Source organism: Camelus dromedarius, chromosome 14 (genome assembly GCF_036321535.1).
Source record: "Camelus dromedarius isolate mCamDro1 chromosome 14, mCamDro1.pat, whole genome shotgun sequence".
NCBI classification, from domain to species: domain Eukaryota; kingdom Metazoa; phylum Chordata; class Mammalia; order Artiodactyla; family Camelidae; genus Camelus; species Camelus dromedarius.
In genome coordinates, this window is record NC_087449.1 from 7,752,501 (window position 1) to 7,773,466 (window position 20,966).

Consider the following 20,966-nt stretch of genomic DNA (forward strand, 5'->3'; position numbering starts at 1 on the left):
AGGGGTTCTTCCCACCGAATCACAGGAATTTTGTGAGGAATAGATAAGATAAGATGGGTCTTTAATGGATGGAAAATTTTTAAATGGTGTAGAAATACAAGTTTCTGCAGTAGCATGCCCATTTCTCTCCTTTATTGGGATCCGAATGCTTCCTTTCTCCCCCTAGTGAGTGTAAGGACCCTGACGTAGTGGGAAAGAACATGTCATTTGGGGCAAATGGGCTGGGTTCTCCTCTACCTCTGTCACCCAGTAACTCTGCGACTTTGGCAGATTACTTAACCCTAGTGTCCTTGTTTGTCAAACTTGGATATGAATACCTACTTCACAGGGGTCTTGTAAAGGATTAGAGGAAATCATATATGCAAATTTCCCAACACATTATCAAAATGCTCACTAAGTAGTTGCTACTATTATTTCTATTTTCAAGACTTATACATTAGGAAAGAGAAATCTTTTAGTCTATGCATTTCAGTAAAATTTCCTTCCAACTGCATACTTGGAGGTCTCCATCAATTCTTCCGTTGTGAGTTTCCCTGCCCCTAGTCCTAGAGGCCCCTGAGGTCTTGTTCCAGTCCCCTGCCCTAAGGCTATCGGTCCTATGGAGAGGCTGCCAGGAAAATTAGCATTTGCCTTGGCATTTAGTGGTAAGTCCTCTCCCTTTGTAATAGGCTGAAGTATGAATGTAACTGAGCACCTGTAAATGGAGCCTTCATTAGGAATCAGGTCACCCTTTCTACCCTGATTATGCGTATGAGTTACACTGTGCTTGAACCACCTGCCTGACAAATCCCTTCAGAGCCACACTTTGAACATAACTCAAGGCATATCCCCCCTTGACAGTAAAAATAAGCCACTCTACAGCCTAAAGCAACATGACATTTTCTACCAGATATCAATATTTTTCCATCTGACATTTAGTAGATCCTAGGCAGCCAAAAATATACCAGCTGCCTCTAAGGTTATTATTCATCATTATTGTTCTTATCATCATGTGTTATTAAGGTCCACTGAAGTGATATTAAGATTGTTCATATGAGTGCTCCTTTTTCTCATATTAGTTCAACGTTTTGTTCACAGATGCCCAAGAAAATAGCCAGGCGGAGGGAAAATCCAGGCAGAGAACTGGAAGAACTTCTCTAGCACATTACAAAGACAGAGCGAGGGAGGCACATCTCCACGCACAGTTCTTCCATCCATCAGTGCGCACTGCAACTGGACTGAGATTTAAACACGTGTGATGGGTCCTAAATAGCCAGCAGTTCTGTATTTCTCTCTGTTATGCAGGGTAGAGATATGCTTACAGAAGCTCTCCTAATACTCGAGAGAAAATTCTAGTCATTTTAGAATTTAAATTGATAAAAGTCCGCCCTTACCTTTTCTGGTATTTCTCCACCTGAAATCCACCCTCTGGGCCTTAGAGAGGTTAACAGACTCCAGGCTGAGAAGCCCCAGACCTGTCGTGACAACCTAGATCGCTTTCAGTGTGGCCTGGAAACGAGAGAACGCTCACTGTCTCACTGCGGCAGTGAAAATGCCGAAGATTCATTTAAAATCTCTGAGCGTTCACTCCAACATCACTTGCAGGCAAGCAATGATTCTTATCCCTTTATATTTCAAGACATGTCTCAGAAAAGGAGATTTTTCTTGTGCAGAGCCAAGTATAGATTTACTCCTACTGATATTTTGTCCAGAGTATTACTCTAGGAAATTAAGTTTCCTCTTATAACTTTGTTCCCTCAAGCCACACAAGCCTGAGGAAGGACAACCGAAGTACAAAGACACAAGGAGGCCTTCTCATAGCAGCAGCCCTTGGTTTTAGCCACCCTGGCTCTGACTTTTTTTTTTTTTAATGGAGGTACTGTGGTAGAACCAAGGACCTGTTACATGCTAAGTATGTGCTGTACCACTGAGCTATATCCACCAGCCACCAGGGCTCTGGATCGGTGCGCAGTCTGAGTATTTCTCTCTAATGGTAACTGGAAGGACCCCTTGATGCAAAACATGACATATAATGATTATTTATCAATGATAATCATAGCTAACATTTATTGAACACTTACTATTTGCCAGGCATTTTTCTAAGTGCTTTTTTTTTTTTTGTCATGCAGTCCTCACAGTAACCCTGAGAGATGGGCACTACTATTATTCATTTTATAGATGAAGAAACTTGCCCCCATTCACAGAGCTTATAGGCAGCAGAAGAGGGTCTGTCTCTTGGCCCCATCCTCTCAGCCACCCGCCCACCCTCCAGACGAGAGCTACCTCCGTGTGTCACTGTTCTGTTGCCTTGGACATTGGTCTCCACCCCTTACTGTGCATTATACACAGTAGGGTGCTGGCACCGACTTCTGATCTCTCTGACTGCAGGCCTGGGGAGAAGTTCTTGTGGAGACCAGCCTCAGTCTGGTCTGGGCCATACTCTGTTCTGTCAGGTCCTGCTGAGAGACTCTTGGGTGTCCCCTATTGTTCTTGTTCAAACCTGCTCCAGACTCAGAAGGTTGTGTCCTCTTTATTCTGACTCACTGCTCGTAAACGTGATTACTCAAGCTTTGCTGGAGCGCCGAGGCTCAGGCAGGAGCCGGCTAAGGAGTGCTGACCCCTCCCGTGCATGTCACACACGAACCCCAGGGTGGCCGCACTGTGCTGGAGTGCTCTGCCTCGTTAGCAGTGTAAACACTTGGTGCTGTGTGGCTGACTCTGTCTACCCTTCCTGGGCCTTTAGTTTTTGGCCAGCTCTGCCTGTGATCCCCAGGCTGTGGTGATTGGAGGGCAAAAGTTGCCATCCCCACTCTCCTAGGAAGAGGAACTTCCTGATCGGGGTCTGAGCTGAAGCAGCTCTTCCTGTATTGAAATCTTGGGGATATTTCCCTGAACTATTCCATGTCATCACCCAAGCGGGGCAGGTGGCGGTACAGCATTCACTCATTCACGATACATTTATTAAGCACCTATTTGTGTTCCAAGCACTCTGCAGAGCTCTGGGGTTGCCATGGTGACCAAGAGAGAAATGTTTCCACTTTCATAGCTTCCTGTTTTTGAACAAATCACACATGAAGAGGCAACTGTAAGTCAATTTGATAAAGACTCTGATAATGCGAAAACAGAGTATTCAGAGAGCGCATAGAAGGGGCACCCACTCCAGACTAGGAGGGCTGGGGCAGATCACCTAGTGGAAATGACATCTGAGACTTGAAGAAGTTAGGCAGGTGAAGAAATTGGTAGTTGGGTACCAAGGAAGAGAAAGAATGTTCCAGAAAGAAGGAATAACAGCTCCAAAGGCCTACAGGCAGAGAAAGCATGCAGGGCCCGGGCAACCACAATTCGCTCAAGATAGCTGAAGCAGAGTTTGAAATGGGGTGCGGCAGGTTGCGAAGCTGGAGAGGTGAGCAGGGGTGCGGATGTGAAGGCTAGCTATCATTTAACCTTTCTATGTATCTCACATACCACTTGCTTCCGACAGACGAACCTACTGTAGCCTGAGTATTCAGTGACAGGGGATAGGACTAAAGAATAATGTTTGTTGAGTCCCATCATGTGCTGAGGACGATGGAAGATCTCAGAGACCTTTGGTCCTGGACCCCAGTGCATACCATCCAGGGACCCCAAGCCAGTCAGGGGCCTTCCTCCCTTGTGGTTCAGTACATAGCAACGGCATCCTTCTGCTGTTGCCAGCAGCGCTCCCCACTCTAGAAACTAGTAATCTTCCTCAAGGTCTCCTCTGCTGTCTCTGCTGCTGTGACAGCCACAGCCAGGCCTGACATGGCCACTCTGGCTGGGGTGGACCTCACTGCACCGCTAGGTACTAGGAACTGAGCCAGGCCTTGCACATTCACCAGAAACTCTACAAGTAAGGGTGGTTATCTCCATTTGTACAAAGCGGGAAACTGAGGCTCAGAGACATCCAATTACTTGTCACAAGCCACAAAGCTGTAAGTGGCAGGGCAGCATTTGGACCTGGTCCGATTTCACAGCCACCACAACTGCACAACAGCGCCTCTTTCCAGGTCACTGCTGTTTCTTACTAGGATCCGTTACGTTGCTCTTCAGGTTTTCTTGTTGACACTTTTCTTGAAGATGATCCTTAAATGTGTCCCTCCTGCAGAGGAAGCACTGAGTTCAGACACCCAAACCCTCAGGGTGTGATCAGTAATCAACATGCCCTCCCGGGCTCTAGTCCCGAGACTGAAGACAGCCTCCCCGCCACACTTTCACGGAGAATATGACAGTAACTCCTGATGTTGGCGAGTATTTTAAAATTCCTCCCAGAGGATCTGGTGAGTTTTTTCCTGCAGGCAGATTTTGGGGCAGCCCTTGATCTATCTAAGCATGTCACCTGTGTGCGACCAGCACGTGAGGTTCCTTCTTTGTGACCTTCCCCAGACTCTCACTGCATATTGTTTTTAATTTACTTTTATTTGTGTCACCTTCTTTCATGACCATTTCAATGTTAATTTTCATGCCAAATGGAATAGGTTTTTCTGTCCGTCTGCTCCCTCCTGCCTCTTCTTTTAAACACCAACAAGGCCCAGGGACAAGTCTTAGGCGCGCAGTGAAGATGGATGTGTTCGCTAGCAAGCTTCAGGTAGGGGTACTCATGAATCAATCACTCGGCTTTTATTAAGTGTCTCTTTGCTAAAAGCATGGCTTTCCCTGCAGCCAGATGGCCCTGGTTCTGCACTGCTGAAGGTAATCTGGACCCTGTCACTAATTACTCCTCTTCCTGGCAGCAAGTAGAAGAAGCGATTTTCAAATTGTTTTTATTGATCACAGGGCATTTTCTCTAGAATACTACTCTCTATAAAAAAGGGGAAGTATTCCAGTTAACAGAATAAGAAAGTGTTATAGAGGAAGGCAGTTTACGTCATAGTTAGAAGGCACAATTTGGAGTCAACAGACCTGAGGTTGAACTCTTGCCTCTGTCCTTTACTAACAAGGGCAAGTCACTTCAACTCTTCCAACCTCAGTTTCTCCCTCTACAAAATGGGAATATTAATTCACAGAGCTGATATAAGGGTTAGGTTAGTAGAGATTAAATAAGACAGTAAATAGTTTGGCTCAGGAGGTACTGTTATTTTTATTGTTGTTTATTGTTATCAAGGGAGTCATCTCCCTGTCTCTCTTCAGACCAATCTGATATATTTTTATCTGTTCCTCTTCCCTCCATACAAATTCTCTTTCCTCTACAAAGGTAGGGCGTGATCTTGCTTTCATGAACACTCCAACTCTCATCTTTCATAATTACATGATAAAATTAAGACTTAAAGAAATTACAGCTGACTTCTTGCTTTCATTTAGCCTTCTTCAGTAATGATCATTTTCATTGCAGAACGATGAAGTGGAGTTTGTCCAAACTGGCTATGGGAAGGATATGGTCAAAGTTCTTCGTGTTCAGCGAAATGGAAAATATCACAGCATTAAAGAGGTGGCAACTTCGGTGGAACTTAATCTGAGCTCCAGAAAAGACTACCTGTATGGGGATAATGCAGACATCATCCCCACAGACACCATGAAGAACACAGTTCATGTCCTGGCAAAGACCAAAGGCGTATGTCGCATACTTCTTAGATGATGCCCGTCTTGATGCAGAATTCACTGTATTATAGTATGAGGGTATTACTTGCTTATTTCAAGTTCCCTTTAACTTCAAACCCTATTTTTACGTTTAAGCTGTTAAAATTTTTCCTTTTCTATTCTAATATTCTCAGCTTTACAGAAAATCTTTTTTTAATTAAACTCACCTCTTTGTTCTCTTCTTTTTTTTTTTTCTCCTTTGTTCCCTTTTCTTGGTTCTCAACTCACTACATCTTTTAGGTAGAGAATCCTATTTGACAGATTTACACATTGTCTCTTAATTAGTGTCATTGGCAAATCAAGGCCTTGACACGATTTCAGAATATAATTTTACACATTTTTGTCTTGCATTTCTCTGAGTCCTGTTATTTTTTTCTTCTAGAATGGTGTTTATAGGAGAAAGTACCACTTCTCCTCTTGGCATTACTATAGAAGAAAATCTTGAGTATAAGATACGTTTTGAAATCTATTTGTCCAACTTTTAACGCCTTCCGAATTTTCCCAACTCCATGACCACATAGTGTCCCTATTTGGTGGTAATTATACCCATTGAAAGGATCTTGGAACTAACAGAATCTGAGTTTTTAGCACTTCTATGTCAGGTTTCTTCAAGTGTGAACGAAGCCGTGCTGGACGACCAGCAGATTTCTGAGCAACTCAAGATAATTTTTTTTTCATTGGCTGAGAAGCCTAGAAAGGCAAGACGTGTAGACTGGAAAGCTTCTTTTCTAATGCTTTTGCATGAAATTCATACCCATAATACATGAAATGAGCAAAATAATTGGAATATTATTTCTGCAAGGCCTCTCTCCACCCTGAACCTTTCTCTTGCTGATCAGAATGCCTACACAGGGCTCTGGAAAAAGCCATTGCTTTCTTAAAAAACTACATTGAAAATAAGCCTCTATGCTGTGATATAGCATAGGGCCAAGTAACACAAATTCTTTTATTTCCTGTACTGAGTGAGAGGTACAGAAAAGTGAAGGAACGGCCCTAGATATTAAAAATAATTTAAGTCCATTCATTGTAGATAGAATGTAATTTCTTATCCGTACCAGGATACTTTGAGAGTGAAATGGAATGCTTATTTATAATTATTCTGGGACAACAGGTATAAAATAAAACTATCTTGGAGAAATCTGATTATAGGTAAATAGTTTACCTGAATTATAGGCAAAGCCATAAATAATCTGTAGACTGTACTAGGACCATAAAATATTGCCTAGAGATTAGTATGAAGAATTTGTGTGGACGTAGGGAGCTGCTTTATAGGGGTAGAGAGCTGAGCTGGGGATGGTCACTAGGAGGCCTGTTTGCAAGGCAAGGGAGCTGAAGTGACCCTTCATGGACATTTTTCCTTGGGAAATTGGGAGGCCTGTTGGCCAGCCTCGTAAAGGGAGCAGGGTGTTCTGGAGCATACTGCAGGACTTCCGCTGGCACAGGTGATGGCCGAGCTCAGCATGAGGAGAATCTGAATGCTAAGATAACTTCTTGCTCATCCGTTGATGGACACATCCCCTCCTGCAAACAAGTTTCTTTTAAAAACAGGGTATTCTCACCTGGTGGTGGCAATCTATTAACCACACTTAGAAGCCCTTGCAAAAATTAGGATAAAGACCAGTTCATCTCTAAGACTGTTTCTAATTCTTTGTTTCTCTGATTCTAAAAAAAAAAAAGCATTTCATCAGGAAATAGAGTGTTGTGGATATTTAAAAATGATTTTTAAGTGGAGCAAGTATTTCTGATCACTAGCATTTGTTTCTCTTTACAGATTAAAAGCATAGAAACTTTTGCCATGCATGTCTGTGAGCATTTCCTTTCTTCCTTTAATCATGTCATCCGAGTTGGAGTCTGTGTGGAAGAAGTTCCTTGGAAGCGTCTTGAAAAGGTTTCCTTCTTTATTTATGCTTTCAGTTTAATTAAATTAAGAAGTTGGTTTTATGAAATATGCTGAAATTTTATTGGAAACTTTTTTTTTCTAATTTTCAGAATGGAGTTAAGCATGTCCATGCATTTATTTATACTCCCACTGAAAAGCGCTTCTGTGAGGTTGAGCAGATGAGGAGTGGTGAGAAGTGTTTTTCATGTTTTGATTCTGCAATAGCAATATCAGTTTTTTCTTTTTTTCTCTGTTTATTAACATGAAGGAAAACCTTAGAGAATTTTGAAGTCTTTTAAATCTGAGATGGGAATGAGCATTGTGACCTTAGATTACATTAAAGAACTATCAATTTTTTTATCTTAAAAATATAAAAATGGAATAATACCCTTTGCAACAAATTTGTGGAGTGGAGTAGATCATTTTTATTGCCTGATCTTGAGGCAAGGGGTAAAAAAAATGTGCAGACTGACAAAAACCCGAATCTCTGAATTTTCTGACTGCTGCTTTTGGTACTATGCCATATTATGATTGTAATAACCTTTATAGGAAATACCTAGTAAGTAACAATCAAGTTTCCTTAAAATTCTATTTGTCGTAATGATAAAACCACTGATACTACTATAATTACCATGAAATGGACCTCATTTAAAATAACAATGACAGTGATCTAATTCTTTCTGTTTACCAAGAAATCTAAAAATTAACTGTGGAAATAATTACAATACAGACCTTATTAGTACTGATGATTGAACTTAGCAAATATTAAAATTCCCAAAGCTCGTCTTTCATTGATTTGTTGAGGTTGTCAGAGCAGAGTTCAGTAATTGGCGAAGAGTTAGACTGGAATATCTCAAAGAACCATGAAGCCAACATAGTAGAAATATCTCAATCCTAAAAAAAAATAAACTTTAATGGTCATTATAAATTGAGAATGTGGACTCTGAACGTTTTTCTCTTCTATTTTTCTTTCCTTTTCTCTCTCTTCTCCTCTCCTCCTCTTTCCTGCTCATTCGTCTCTTTTTCTTTTCTTTGTGTGTCTCTTTCTCTTTCTTCTCTAGCTTACTTTAGTAAGAATTTGAGGTGGCATCTCATAAACTGCAGAAATATTAAAAGGTTAATTAAATATTAACTCCCTCCTGTTCTGAGTTCTGTTGGATAATGCCATCCCTTAGAAAGTCCTAGTATTGTAGCCTATCATGTAATATTTTTCCCTTTTTATGTTGAATTCTAGACACAGCCAGGGCCTTCTCAGTGTTTAACTAACAGTTATGAAATTATTATCCTGTAAAGGAGACCAAATGACTAGTTGTTGAGTTAAGTTGAAGAGACAATGATTTTTTTAACCCCCCAAATGGGTAGTCATGTGAAACATTCACTTGTTGACTGAGCTGTTTGTTAGTTAAGATGTAACTTCCTTTCCTTCCTTCCTTCCTTCCTTCTTGCCTTTTGTGTGTGACTTTGGAGGAGCGAGAGAAAGAAAGGTTTCCTGATACCCCAGGCCAGTGTTTTCCTGTACAAACCACTCTAAACTGGCACTTCCCAGCAGAAATATAATGCAAGCTATCTATCTAATTTTAAAATTTTCTAGTAGTCACATCAGAAAAGCAAAAAGAATTTTAATAATACATTTGATTTAACCTAATATATATAAAATACCACTTAAGTATATAGCAAATATAAAAATTACTAATGAAATACTTAACATGTTTTTAAAATTAAGTGTTTGAAATTCTTTATATTTAGAGGACATCTCAGTTCTCATTTACCATTTTCCAAATGCTTAATAGCCACATGTGGCTAGTGGCTACCATGTTGGTTAGCACAGCTCTAAACCATTTCAGGTGATTTTTGCAATTACTTAGCATATTCCTTATTCTACTTTCAGTTATGTAAAATAATAGCAGGGGCTAGAACTAGATTTCAGGAGAGCTAACTAAAAAAATGAGAGCCTCTATGAAATATAGTAATGTCAGTCATGGAAACACTATTCATTCAACAGTGATTCTGAGGACTTTTTATGTATACGAGGGGCAGTAGATTCAGAGGTGAATAAGACATTCTCTGACCGTGGTGAGTTCCCAGTAGATGAACAGTAGGAGATAGACTTATAAAAAGATTTATTGCAATATGAAAGGCTAAAGACCCTTATAAAGGAATTAAAGTTATGGGATGGGAGCAAAGAGGTGCAGAAAATTAACTTTCTAGGGCAGTTTGGAAAGTTTGACAGGGAGGAGGAAATATTCCAAATGACTTCTGAAAAATGATTCAGAGCGTACTGGGCATAGAAGGAGGAACGGAAATTACCAGCAGAAGAAACAGAACGTATATGGGTAGGAATCGTAAAGGAGTGGAAAAGGGAAACTAAACTATTTTCATCTGCGCCTGCCTCATGCGGATCACCCTAGTGGGCAAGTCATTTTCGTATTGAAAGGGGAAAGCGTTTGAGGAATGACAGCAGCTTGGAAGGGTCCAGTTTTTAGAATGGAAGGAGCAGATGAAGATGAAGAGGTTGGTTTGGGCCTCATGTAGCATACTAATGAGATCGGTGACTCAAAGGCAGTTTTACACGGTAGTTAATAAGCCCACAGGCCTTGGAATCAGACTCTGAAGTTGAGCTCCACTAAGTAATAACTTTGTGGCTGTAAGCAAGTTGCATACACTACTTCAGTGGTTTTTCACTCGTAAGATGAGGATAACAGTGTCTGCCTCAACAACTGTCCAGGTAATTAACAGAGATAAATCTTAATGTAAAGCGTTTAGCCCAGTACCTGGCACATAAGAAAGATAGCTGTTGTTGTTGTTGTTGTTATTGTTGTTGTTGTTGTTGTTGTTATTGTTATTATTATTATTATTATTTAGCATGACAATAGAAATCCACGGAGGGGCTTAATGTATAGTGTGTGCTGATTAGTAATTTTGACCAAGGTTGTAGTGAACTGGCTGGAGAAACCGGCAGTAATGAGATGTTGAAGAAATGATGGAGTCTGAAGGAAGGCAGTAAAAGTAGACATGGAGAGACTGCAGAGGTGGGGGAGAGGCATTATAGGAAGCACTTCTGAAGTGTACTTAATAGGTCTGAGTAGTTGAGTAGGGATGGGAGGTTGGAGAAAAGGAGGGGTTAAAGTTACCCTAAAGTCAGCAGCCTAGCGGAGTTGACTAGGAAGAATACATGCACTGAGGAAATTTCATGGGGAAGCTGGAGAGTTTGGGAATAAGGGACAGAGATAGATTTGGAGACTGATGGTAGGTCAAGCCATGGGGAAGAAAGAACATTCCAGAAAAACATATAAAGGGAGAAGAGGAAAGATGAGAGGGCCCTGGGGAAAATTCCCCAGCTTAAGGGTTGGACAGTGTAAAGGATGGGAAAGAAGAATGGCCAGAGAAATAGGAGGAGGATTGGAGATGGTGTCATGGATGCAAAAGAAAAATACATCTCGAGAAAGGAGGGATAGTTAGTGGGTAACAGAATGCATGACAAGTAGGTTTAGGTGCAGTGGCTCCGCACACAAAGTTCACCGCCTTTTGTAAAAGTGGAGTTAAGTGTGTGCGCGCGCGTGTTTGGAGGATGCTCTGCTCCTGGAAGTTATTCAAGTACCCGGTTGATATAATCAGACATTTTTCATCCTTACTTTTTGGTGCCACCTTGAGAGTAGATCCCCATCCCAGACAACCAGGAGAGGGGCAGAGCTTGGAGGAGAAACAGGAGGAAGCAGATCCCTCACGCCGAACACCAGGTTCTGAAGGCAGCACAGAGCACAGCAGCGGGAGGGAACCCCGGCTCACGGCCACGCCTAACGGCAAGGAAGGCCAGGAAATGTAGTCCAGCTGAGGCCCGGGAGGAAGATGAAGAGCCAGCGGTCTCTGCCACAGGAGGTTAAGGAGTTGGGTTAACAGAGACTGGAGAGAGTGTGCAGTTTGGCAAATAGGCGTCGCTGATGACCTCTGTCCACGAGAATATTTCGCAGATCCCTGGAGGTGGAAGTGGAGTAGCCAGATACAGGGCTCTGCTGATCATAGGAAGCAAACAGACTGCTCTTCACGCCCTGTTCTTTCCAGGAATTACCAGGAACTATCATCAGCCAGAATTCTAGTCACCTGGCGGCTGTGGAGTGGAAAAACTAATCATCAGAATCAGGCCAAAAGCTTCCCTTTCTGCAGAAAGCTTCAAGGTGTTGCGATCTCCGTGGCAGTGTCCCTAGGGCTCCAGCTTGACTCGTCTCGTGTCCAGCGCCCCTCTGACGGCATGCGGGCTGGCACGGGTCGCCAGGGGAGGAGGCGCCTGCTGCCGAGGGTGTGTGCAGTGTGTGTGTGCACACCTTCCTGAATGTGTGTGTCGTTCTGTGTTGTGTGTGTGGAGATGACATTTGTACTCTGTCCCTTTTTGGAGAGTAGGGATCTATGTGTTTTTTGCTAACAAAGTTTAATTCTTAGTTTGCTTATTATTCAAGAGCTAGAACAGTAAATATTGCGAGGTGAGTCAGTGTACGATCGTTGTCATAAGAAATGCCCTTGCATAAGCTTAGCTGAAGAAAGTAATCATTATCTTTCACACACACGCCCCCCAGTTCACGTGCAGAAGGCTGCTGGTACCAACCTCCCAGCTGGGCCTTTGGTGCGGGGCTGGCCGGGAGGGTGAGGACTCTGCCCCCTCAAGTGCGTGCGCTCAGTCACACATGCAGCCTGCAGCCCTTCCCAGCAGGGTGTGTAACTGGGTTTCTCCTGTAGGCTGGATTTATTCTTATCAATTGAACAAACATTTATAGAAAGCCTGCTGAATCTCAAGCACCCATTTTAGGCCCTGAGAATTGCTGTAAAACTCCCATTACCCTATTTTTTTCCCAGTGTGTCTTTTAAGCTACATCATGAAGTATACTTTTAGCTGTTTCAAAGTCTGCTAGTTCCATGGAAGAATCTGGGAGAGAGAGAGAGACGTCTGCTCACTGCAGGGATGAGGGCCGCTGTTACATCTGTGACTTCCCAAGCTCCGAGGGGAGAGCTGGGCTCCGCGTTTGTGATGCAGGCTGTCGTTGCAGGTGTTACATGGAACATACACACACACAATTTGAATTATAATTCCCAATTCTTTAAGCATCAAATTTCTCCCAATCTGACACTAATTATAAAAACTCAACTAAAGCATATCCAAATACAGGAATGAGATTTCAAGTAAGAGATACTGCCTTCTGGTGGTGAAAAATAATCTATTGACGTGGAGACTAGTAGGCGCAGGAGGATGGTCTTAAGGAAGGGGATTGATGAAACTTAAGTCCCGGAGGAGAATGGATTTAAGAGGTGTCAAGCAGGGCAGGCGGATGAAATGAGGTGGGGAAAGTGGGAGACAGACAGAGGCAGCCTCTGCCAAGAAGGCTGCCGATGTCCTTTTGATGCCAAGATAAGGTAACTCCTCAGTTATCTTATTCCAGAAGAAAAGTTCTTGGCAAACCCAAGATCTTTTTAAAATCATCTTGATCACCACCTAGTTGTACAACAGCCCAGTGAACGGTCCTCCATCTGGGGGATGCCATCTCTCCCGTCCAGAGCCAGAGCTGCACAGAGAGAGCTTCCACCCTCCCCGCCTGGGCTAAATGGACTCTCAAAGGCAAATGATATTTAATTGGTCTTCACTGTTTCCAGCACTTTACAAGTTTGAGGTTTTCTACTAGAATGATTTAATATAGTTTTAAAATATCCTCCTTGTAGCTATTTGTGTCCTTTTTGGAGGTGTTAAATGTAGAAGCAATTATCCTCTTGGTGACAGGATTTTTTTTTCTTGGCTCAGTAACGCTTTGTGCTCTGTGACACCTGATGCGTAGGTAAGGAATCGGGGTGATTTTCTCTTAACTTGCAGTGAGTTTCTTCCCCTTGGAGAGCTCAAGGAGTAGGATGCGTGCTTCCCGGGGAGAGAAACCACAATCTGTCAAGTGTGTAGGAGGACATCAGAAGCTAGAAAAGATTATGTTCTAACAAAGTAAAATGGGAAAATCTTGCTTTTGCATCACTCCATAACCATGGCCGAAAGGCAAAATAGAGCTGATTAAGTGGTTTCATGGGAAGGAACCTAGAAAAGGGCAGTCTTTTTGGTTGAATTACTTCTTGGAATCTTTTTTAGAGTGTGTGAGGCATCATATTTTTAGTTGATGGGCCCATGAATTTGAAAGGCTCAGGTTTTTTTTTTTTTTACCAGTGTTCAGAAAGCTGGGGCATCGCCAACAGGGAAGGGAAAATAAGCTCCCAGATTTCATCCCGAGTGTCTAATGTGCGCCAAGAAAATGTATTTTTTCACGTTCAAAGAGAATAGGTTTTTGTTGTTGTTGTTTACTCGTAGGATGACGAGCGTGCCAGAGGAGATGGTTTGCGTTCTGCCTGAACTAGAGCAGTAGTGAATCGTCTTTGAGAACATGAGATGTTTTATTCGGTGAGAAGCTGAGGCCGAAACACATTAGAAAATGCAGCTGTCTTCTCCATTTTCAGATCGTTAGCAAGAAAGTAGATCATTTCAAAGTTGCCTGGCAGACTGACACTCCCCCCAGGTCAGCAAATCTCATCCCAGGGCTGGCGTGGACTGGGCTGGCATGTCAGAAGTAGTTTTAGACCCCAATGAGCCTTTGTGAAGCATGGGAAATATTTACAGGTGGTTGAACTCAATAAGAAACAGTTGTGGCAAAATCATCAATGTAACTTTTATAGAGCATTTCCAATGGGGCAGCCATTTGACTGAGTCCTTTATATGTATTATCTTAGACATCTGTCAGCGCCAGGAAATAGTTATGATTATCACCTCCTGCGGATGAGAAAGTCAAGGTAGAGAGAGGGTAAGGAGTTTTCTCAGGGCAACACTGCTCATAAATAGGGGAGGAGAGGCACTGAGAGCACCGGGAGTGAATTCAAGGACTCTAGTCCCAAGACTGTGGACTCAACACTGCATCCAGAAATCCTTTTATGACTGAGACCATTGGAGGAGCCAAAGTCTGGTCGGCTCACATGGATGCTGGCGGTCAAGGCCAGCTGTATAGGGAAAGTAGAAATAAAGTTTGCCTTTGGTTTCCTTCACCTTCTCTCTATCCCTCTTCACGGGTTCCCCACTGCTTGTTCTAACCCCACTCCTGATTGCAAATCCAAGTTTATTTTCTATAGGATTTTTTTTCTAGAAGGGATTATGATTGGAAGTAAATTATATTAGTTTGTAAAGGTTAAGGAGTCACTCCTTTAAGGGGTCTTTCTATTTCAATAGGAAATTTTTAAATAATACAATGTTTTCAAGACATATAGGGCCATTTCTAAAAGTGATGCTTTAATGTTCATTTTGAACCAATGGAGTTGGTATTTTTCAGGCTGGGGGCTCTGTCTGAAGCCCTCAAAGCACATAGTGGAATGGAGGTGGCAGCTTTCTTGTCTTTTGGAAAGTCCTCTTATAGTACAGAAATGGGGAGAGTAAAAAGAAGGAGGAATTGTGAGGATGGGGAGGGACCCCAAAAGGGAGAAGAAAAGCATGAAATCTCATAATGGGATGCTGAGTTCAAACTCCTCCTCTGCCAGTTTCTGACCAGAAGGATGCTGACAGGATGTTCTCAGCCAGTGTTGATGCCCTCACCTTCTCCTCCTGCCACGCTCTGTGTGAAAGTTGAGGGGAGGGGGCAGATCAGGAAGGGAAATAGTAAAGATTGACAGGGGAGAACTGTCTAGAAGAAAAAGAGACTAAGTTGTTAATGTGAATCAATTTTATTGCACTCATTCAGTTCAACAGATACTTACTGATTGCTTTTGCAGTTCTCTCGGGCCTGAGACTGAGACTCACTTGGATCAGCTCTACACGCATTTAGAAACGCTGATTTTGCAGAATCGTGTCTTTTTACATTTAGAATCTGATCTACTCAGCCAACTTAAGGCATTAAGTCATTTCTGGTATCTTTCTTGTGATTATTCCTCAGATATAGCTTCCAGTGGGAACTTCAGCATGGGAAACAAGTACCATTTTCTGTTTTACCACATTAACCTAGAACACTCTGACCAGAACACCTTATTTAATCAGCACATACTTAATTAGCAGATCTAACACTAACCATGGCCGCTGCTCTCTCTGGTACACACATGTGGCTGGGAAAATACCAAAATATAGCCATTATTTACCTACTTCTGAAACTCTGCAGCTCCTGAGTTAACCACAGCAATTGAAATCACACAGGAGATGTAAATCATTGGGTTATTAAGAGCTGCCCAGGATTCTGATTAAGGATCATGGATACATTCTTATTCTTCCACAGAGACCACGTACAGCATAGTGATGCCTGATACTTCCAGCTGTTGATTTATGATTAAATAGGCCAAAAAGGATAGACACTAGTGTGGATTAACTTCAAGACTGGAAAGAGGTGACCTCAGTCATCCTGCATTGGCATGCTGCTTTTGGGGGTTTGTACCCAAGTGGCCCTGACCGTCCTGGCCTCGCCAGCCTGCCCACACGGATAAGGCCGTGGTGATGTTAATTCCCGAGTTCCCCTGGCCCCACAGCTCTCTCGTTACAGAACCGCTGTGCCTCCTGGCAAAATTCTCCCACCTTCTCCCAGCCTGGAGGGCTGTCTCACATGTGCTCAAGGAGAATTTTGCACCCACTGTGTGCAGCTTCTGCCTCACTAGCTCTGCCCAGTGTTTGCTGCACCCGGTGCCCCTGCTCCTTGGAAAGAATGCTGCTCCCCACAGACGTGGTGCCCTGGGGCTTCCCACGGTGTCCCCTGGCGCCATGTTCTTTAGTCTTCACCAAACTGCTGGAGGTACATTGTGTCCACATAGAGAAAGAAAGACTCTTCCCGCTGACTCTGTACCCCATCTGTCACCTGGGCCTTGAGCTAAAACTGCCTGAAGCACAAGTAAACAGCTTTTTCAGATTATGCCCATCAGCATCAGGTTATGCCCACCACTTCATAAGGTGATGTCAGGGGCTGCAGGAGAACCGTACCATCCCCTCTGTTGTTTTCAGCTCTGCCCTCTCTGCCCAGGCCCCCATGAGCCAACTTTGCCCCTTCTTAGTTCAGCCAAAAAAAACAAAAGCCTTTGTGGGTACCCACTTAGGCAATCTGCGCCTCATGGGTCACTGGCTTCATCTTCACAGTCTCTATTTAGGCTTTATCATCTGCTTAGAATTGAAAAATCACGTTCTCTATTCAGCTATTAATGCAGGGATCCATATTTAGTTTTATAAGCTTTTCCCTGTTTTTAATTTGTCTTGGGTTTTTGGCTCATGAATTTTATTTCTGTTTGTTGATAAGAACTGTAAGAGTGGAATGTTAATAAATTTCAATTTGGTTCTGTAATATCAAGAATTTAAACATTAAAAAAATGGATTGGTTAAAAAAAAAAAAAAAAACAGGCCCGTGCTGCTCCCCGTTTATGACATTGTCTGGTTTTGCTGGGCTCATAACACAAAGGAACTGAGGGTCTGGTTGTGACTGGAGCCATCAGCAGTGTAGACAGTCAGCGTGAGGACTGCCCCCAGTAAAGGACGTCACAGAGCAAACAGAGGAACGGCTTTTTGAGGAGTTTGTTACCTCATTCCAGTGTGACTGCCTGATGAACGAGATGGGGCTCAAAATGTGAAAGATAACTTGGCCTAAAAGCTATCCCTGCGCAAGCTGAGAAAAAGGTATTCGTTCCTGTGGGCTTCAACACAGCCTGGAGGTTTAGCCTCTGACCTTGAGTTCCCCTAGGGCAGGAGAGGGCGGGGAGTTGTGGAATTCAGACAGAGGAGGGACAGGCACACCACCTTCATCACTTGGACTTCAGAGGAGACAGAAAACACGGGCAGTGATGTGGCTGTCTGTACAGAGTGTGCCACATTTTAATGACCAGGATCCTTAGGGCTAGACAGGAAGATGACACAGTTTTGTTTATGACCTCATCCCCTCTTACCTTTTGACTTAAAACAGGACGTCCAGTCATTCATTCTGGAATCAAAGACCTCAAGGTCTTGAAAACAACCCAGTCCGGATTCGAAGGATTCATCAGGGACCAATTCAGCACCCTCCCAGAGACGAAGGACCGAATCTTTGCCACCCAAGTGTACTGCAGGTGGCGCTACCACCCGGGCAGAGACGTGGACTTTGACGCCACCTGGTATGCATGAGGGCTCGGGCCTGGCGTGGTGCAGGCAGTGTCTGCCCTCTTTGCCAGGGGCCCAGAGTTCTTGGAGTCTTCCCTCTGAGAGGGAAACTTGAAGCCATTCAACTCAACCTCCTCACTGGAAGAAACCCCTTCTGATGAATCACAGAAAGACCCTGAGCTTACTTCGAGTTAGTAAATCTGCAGGTGACCCTAGGACGCTATGAGCTGTAATAAAGACCTTGAGTGGGTCGCCTGATTTGCTTGACCCTCTGTTTTTTAACTGACGAAATCAGCAATATGCAAATGTGATTGTGTATGAGACCCACCTGAAGGGCTTGTTAAACTACAGCTCACTGAGCCCACCCCCCCACCCCCCAAAAAGGCTCTGATTCTGTGGCCCGGGATGGGGCCTGAGAACGTTCTCACCGTGTTCCAGGTGACATTCATGCTGTTGGACAAGGGGCTGCACTTCCAGAACCACTGGGTCAAATAAGGATAACGGCACTTGGACTTCCTACGTCATAGCAGATGCAGCGAGGGCCGTTCTAGGGTGACCAGCTCATCCCAGTTTGCCAAGGACTTTCCTGATTTTAATCCCAAAAGTCCCACATCCCAGGGAACCACTCAGTCCCAGGCAAACTGGGACAGCTGGTCACCGTAGGCTAAACGCAAAATGAGACGGTAGTCACAGAAGCACTTTATAAATGACAAATGCTCTAACAACGTAAAAGTATGGCTACTTTAACATCCTTGACAAGCAGTAATTAGGCCTCTGAATTCCCAGAGTTTGCTTTCTCCTATCTCGTTCCTTTGCCGACACTCCAGTTGTTAGAAATTTCGACCCTACGATGAGCCAGAATCTGCCCCCTGGTAGCTTCCCCCCATTGCTATCATTTTGCTCTGTTCCTTTTATTATGTGATAGGTTGGAGATGCTTAAAGAGAACCTCACCTCAATCACTTTCCCCCCTTTGTTCACGTGTTCCCCACGGGCAGCCACCTGATGTATTTGTGTTGAAAAGAACATGAAACTGAGTCAGTCAGGGTACCTGTCGGGCCTCTCACTAAAGGGAGGAACTTGAGTGGATCATTTAACTTGTAAGCTCAGATTTCTCTCCTCTAAATTGGGGGTAATAATACTGCTGCCTTGACTATATTGAGAGAATTTAATGAAGTAATCATATAAAATACTCAGCACAGAGCCTGGCACAGGAAAACCCCTGAAAATGCAACAGTTCAAAGAAGTGACCGAGCGGGAGGAAGGTTAGAGCACCAGGAAGTCCTCTTCGTAAGGTCTTCAAACGTGGAGGGAGTCTACCCTGGAAGGCCCACTGAGCCCGGGGCCAGGCTTTGAAGGCAGCTGTAGTTATGTCTGTTGAACGGTGTGTGTTTGTGTCTGTGTGTGCGCGCGTGCAGGGGGAAGTGCGCGTGCACGGGGAAATGGGAAGTGAGGTGTTTGGGGTGGGTTTTTTGTTTTTGTTTGTATTTTAAGATTCTAATTCTTTCTAAAGCCAGCAATAAAATTGTTTTCTGAGAGACAGAAAGGTCATATATTAGCTTCCTAATACATTCCCAAAAGGCGACCCTGTGAGAGCCCACCGTTCTCTTTTTGTGTTTTAGGGACACTATGAGGGACATTATCCTGAAGAAGTTTGCTGGACCCTTTGACAGAGGCGAGTACTCGCCCTCTGTCCAGAGGACCCTCTGTGACATCCAGATGCTCTCCCTGAGCCAGATCCCTGAGGTACGGCTTGTCACTTGCCTCTGAGGCCTGAGAGAGTTTGTTGTGTCTCCTGTCAGCTCTGAGAAGGAGTTGAGAGTTAAAATAAGAAAGTGGAAGACACATGAAAAATGACATCTGTTGTTGTTCAAAAGCTAGTTATAGCTAGTGAGAAGAGAGGAAAAAATGGAAAAAAATCTGTGCAACCTGAAAACACAGGCCACTGCTATATTTCTGTAGTTCTGTTGAAAATTCTAAGCCTCTTCAACTTGCTACAATTTAAGTTTTATATCTAGGACACTTGCATGCCCTGAAGGAGGGGTAATTATCCCAACGGCCTGGGTTTCAGGAGAGCCAGAGACTGAAGGATAGATGTAGAGCGATTCCATCCATCCGTCCTTCCACCCGTTTGATATTGAATGACTGTTATGTCTCTGTCAGCACATGAGGAAATCAGAGGTAAATTAGACAAGGTCCCTACCCTCAAAGAGTTCATCATTCAGTGAAAGAAGAAAGTAAGTAAACTAACGATTCAATAGAGAACAGAATATTATGGAAATTCGTTTTTATGGCTGAATAGTATTCCATTGTGTATATATACAAAAGAAATAAAATAATGCCATTTGCAGCAACATGGTTAGACCTGGAGATCATCATTCCAAGTGAAGTAAGCCAGAAAGAGAAAGAAAAATACCATGTGATGTCACTCATATGTGGAATCTAAAAAAAAGACCCAAATGAACTTGTTTACAAATCAGAAACAGACTCACAGCAATAGAAAACAACTTATGGTTACCAACGGGGAAGGTGGGGGGAGGGATAAATTGGAAGTTTGAGATTTGCAGATATTAACTTCTATATATAAAATAGATAAACAATAAGTTGATACTATACAGCACAGGGAACTATATTCAATATCTTGTAGTCACCTATAATGAAAATGAAAAAGAATGTGAAAAGTAATACATGCATGACTGAAACATTATGCTGTGCACCAGAAATGGACACAGCATTGTAAACTGACTATACTTCAACTAAAATAAATAAATAACTCTGGAATTAAAAAAAAAAAAAAAAGAATATTATGGAAATTCAGAGGAAGGTGCCTAACTCCAATATAGGGGATGGGGCCAGCCAGGCTTTCCGGAGGGAGAGGTATTTGGGTCTGAAGGGCCAAGCAGGGGTTCTGGGTTTACACTGAGGGCGAGGGAGGGGGTAGGCATGGAGACAGGAGGCAGCATGGAAAAGTCCTTTGCTGTGGAGGGTCTGCACATGGGACGCTCCAGGAGTGAAAGTCCTTCCATGTGCCTAGAGATGAGGCCAGAAACAGAGCAGGAGGGCGTTTGTGGGCTTCTTTATAGGCTGTTTTATTCTGAAAACTCTTTGGAGCCACTGAGGGGTCTAAGCAAGGTGCGGCACTACTGGGTTTGTACTTAATAAGAAAGACCACTCATGAATGAAAGGCGTGTGACAGCATGATGGGCCACAGACAAGGAGACCTGCTGGGAGGTTGTTGCAGAAAACTGGCAAGGAGGGCCTGGACGAAAGCCATGATGGGATGGAGAGGAGCGGGGCCGTCCTTAGACCCAGCAGGAGGGACCCCCGCCATGGCCTAGAGGCCCCGTTCAGGCCTTGCACTGGCTACGCCTCTCTCCACTGGACAAGGAGTCGGTGAGGCCAAGGCAACCAACACTTCATTA

General features: G+C 43.5%; 1 protein-coding gene across 1 annotated transcript in view; it reads left to right on the top strand.

The window, feature by feature from the left end:
• Positions 1-20,966, top strand: part of LOC105095038 (uricase) — a 29,005-nt gene that overhangs the window by 4,823 nt on the left and 3,216 nt on the right. Inside the window, exons 2-6 of the mRNA XM_010987153.3 lie at positions 5,327-5,545; positions 7,343-7,459; positions 7,561-7,639; positions 17,374-17,560; positions 19,167-19,290. Coding sequence (XP_010985455.3) covers positions 5,327-5,545; positions 7,343-7,459; positions 7,561-7,639; positions 17,374-17,560; positions 19,167-19,290 — 726 coding nt within the window. The remainder of the gene's footprint in view (positions 1-5,326; positions 5,546-7,342; positions 7,460-7,560; positions 7,640-17,373; positions 17,561-19,166; positions 19,291-20,966) is intronic.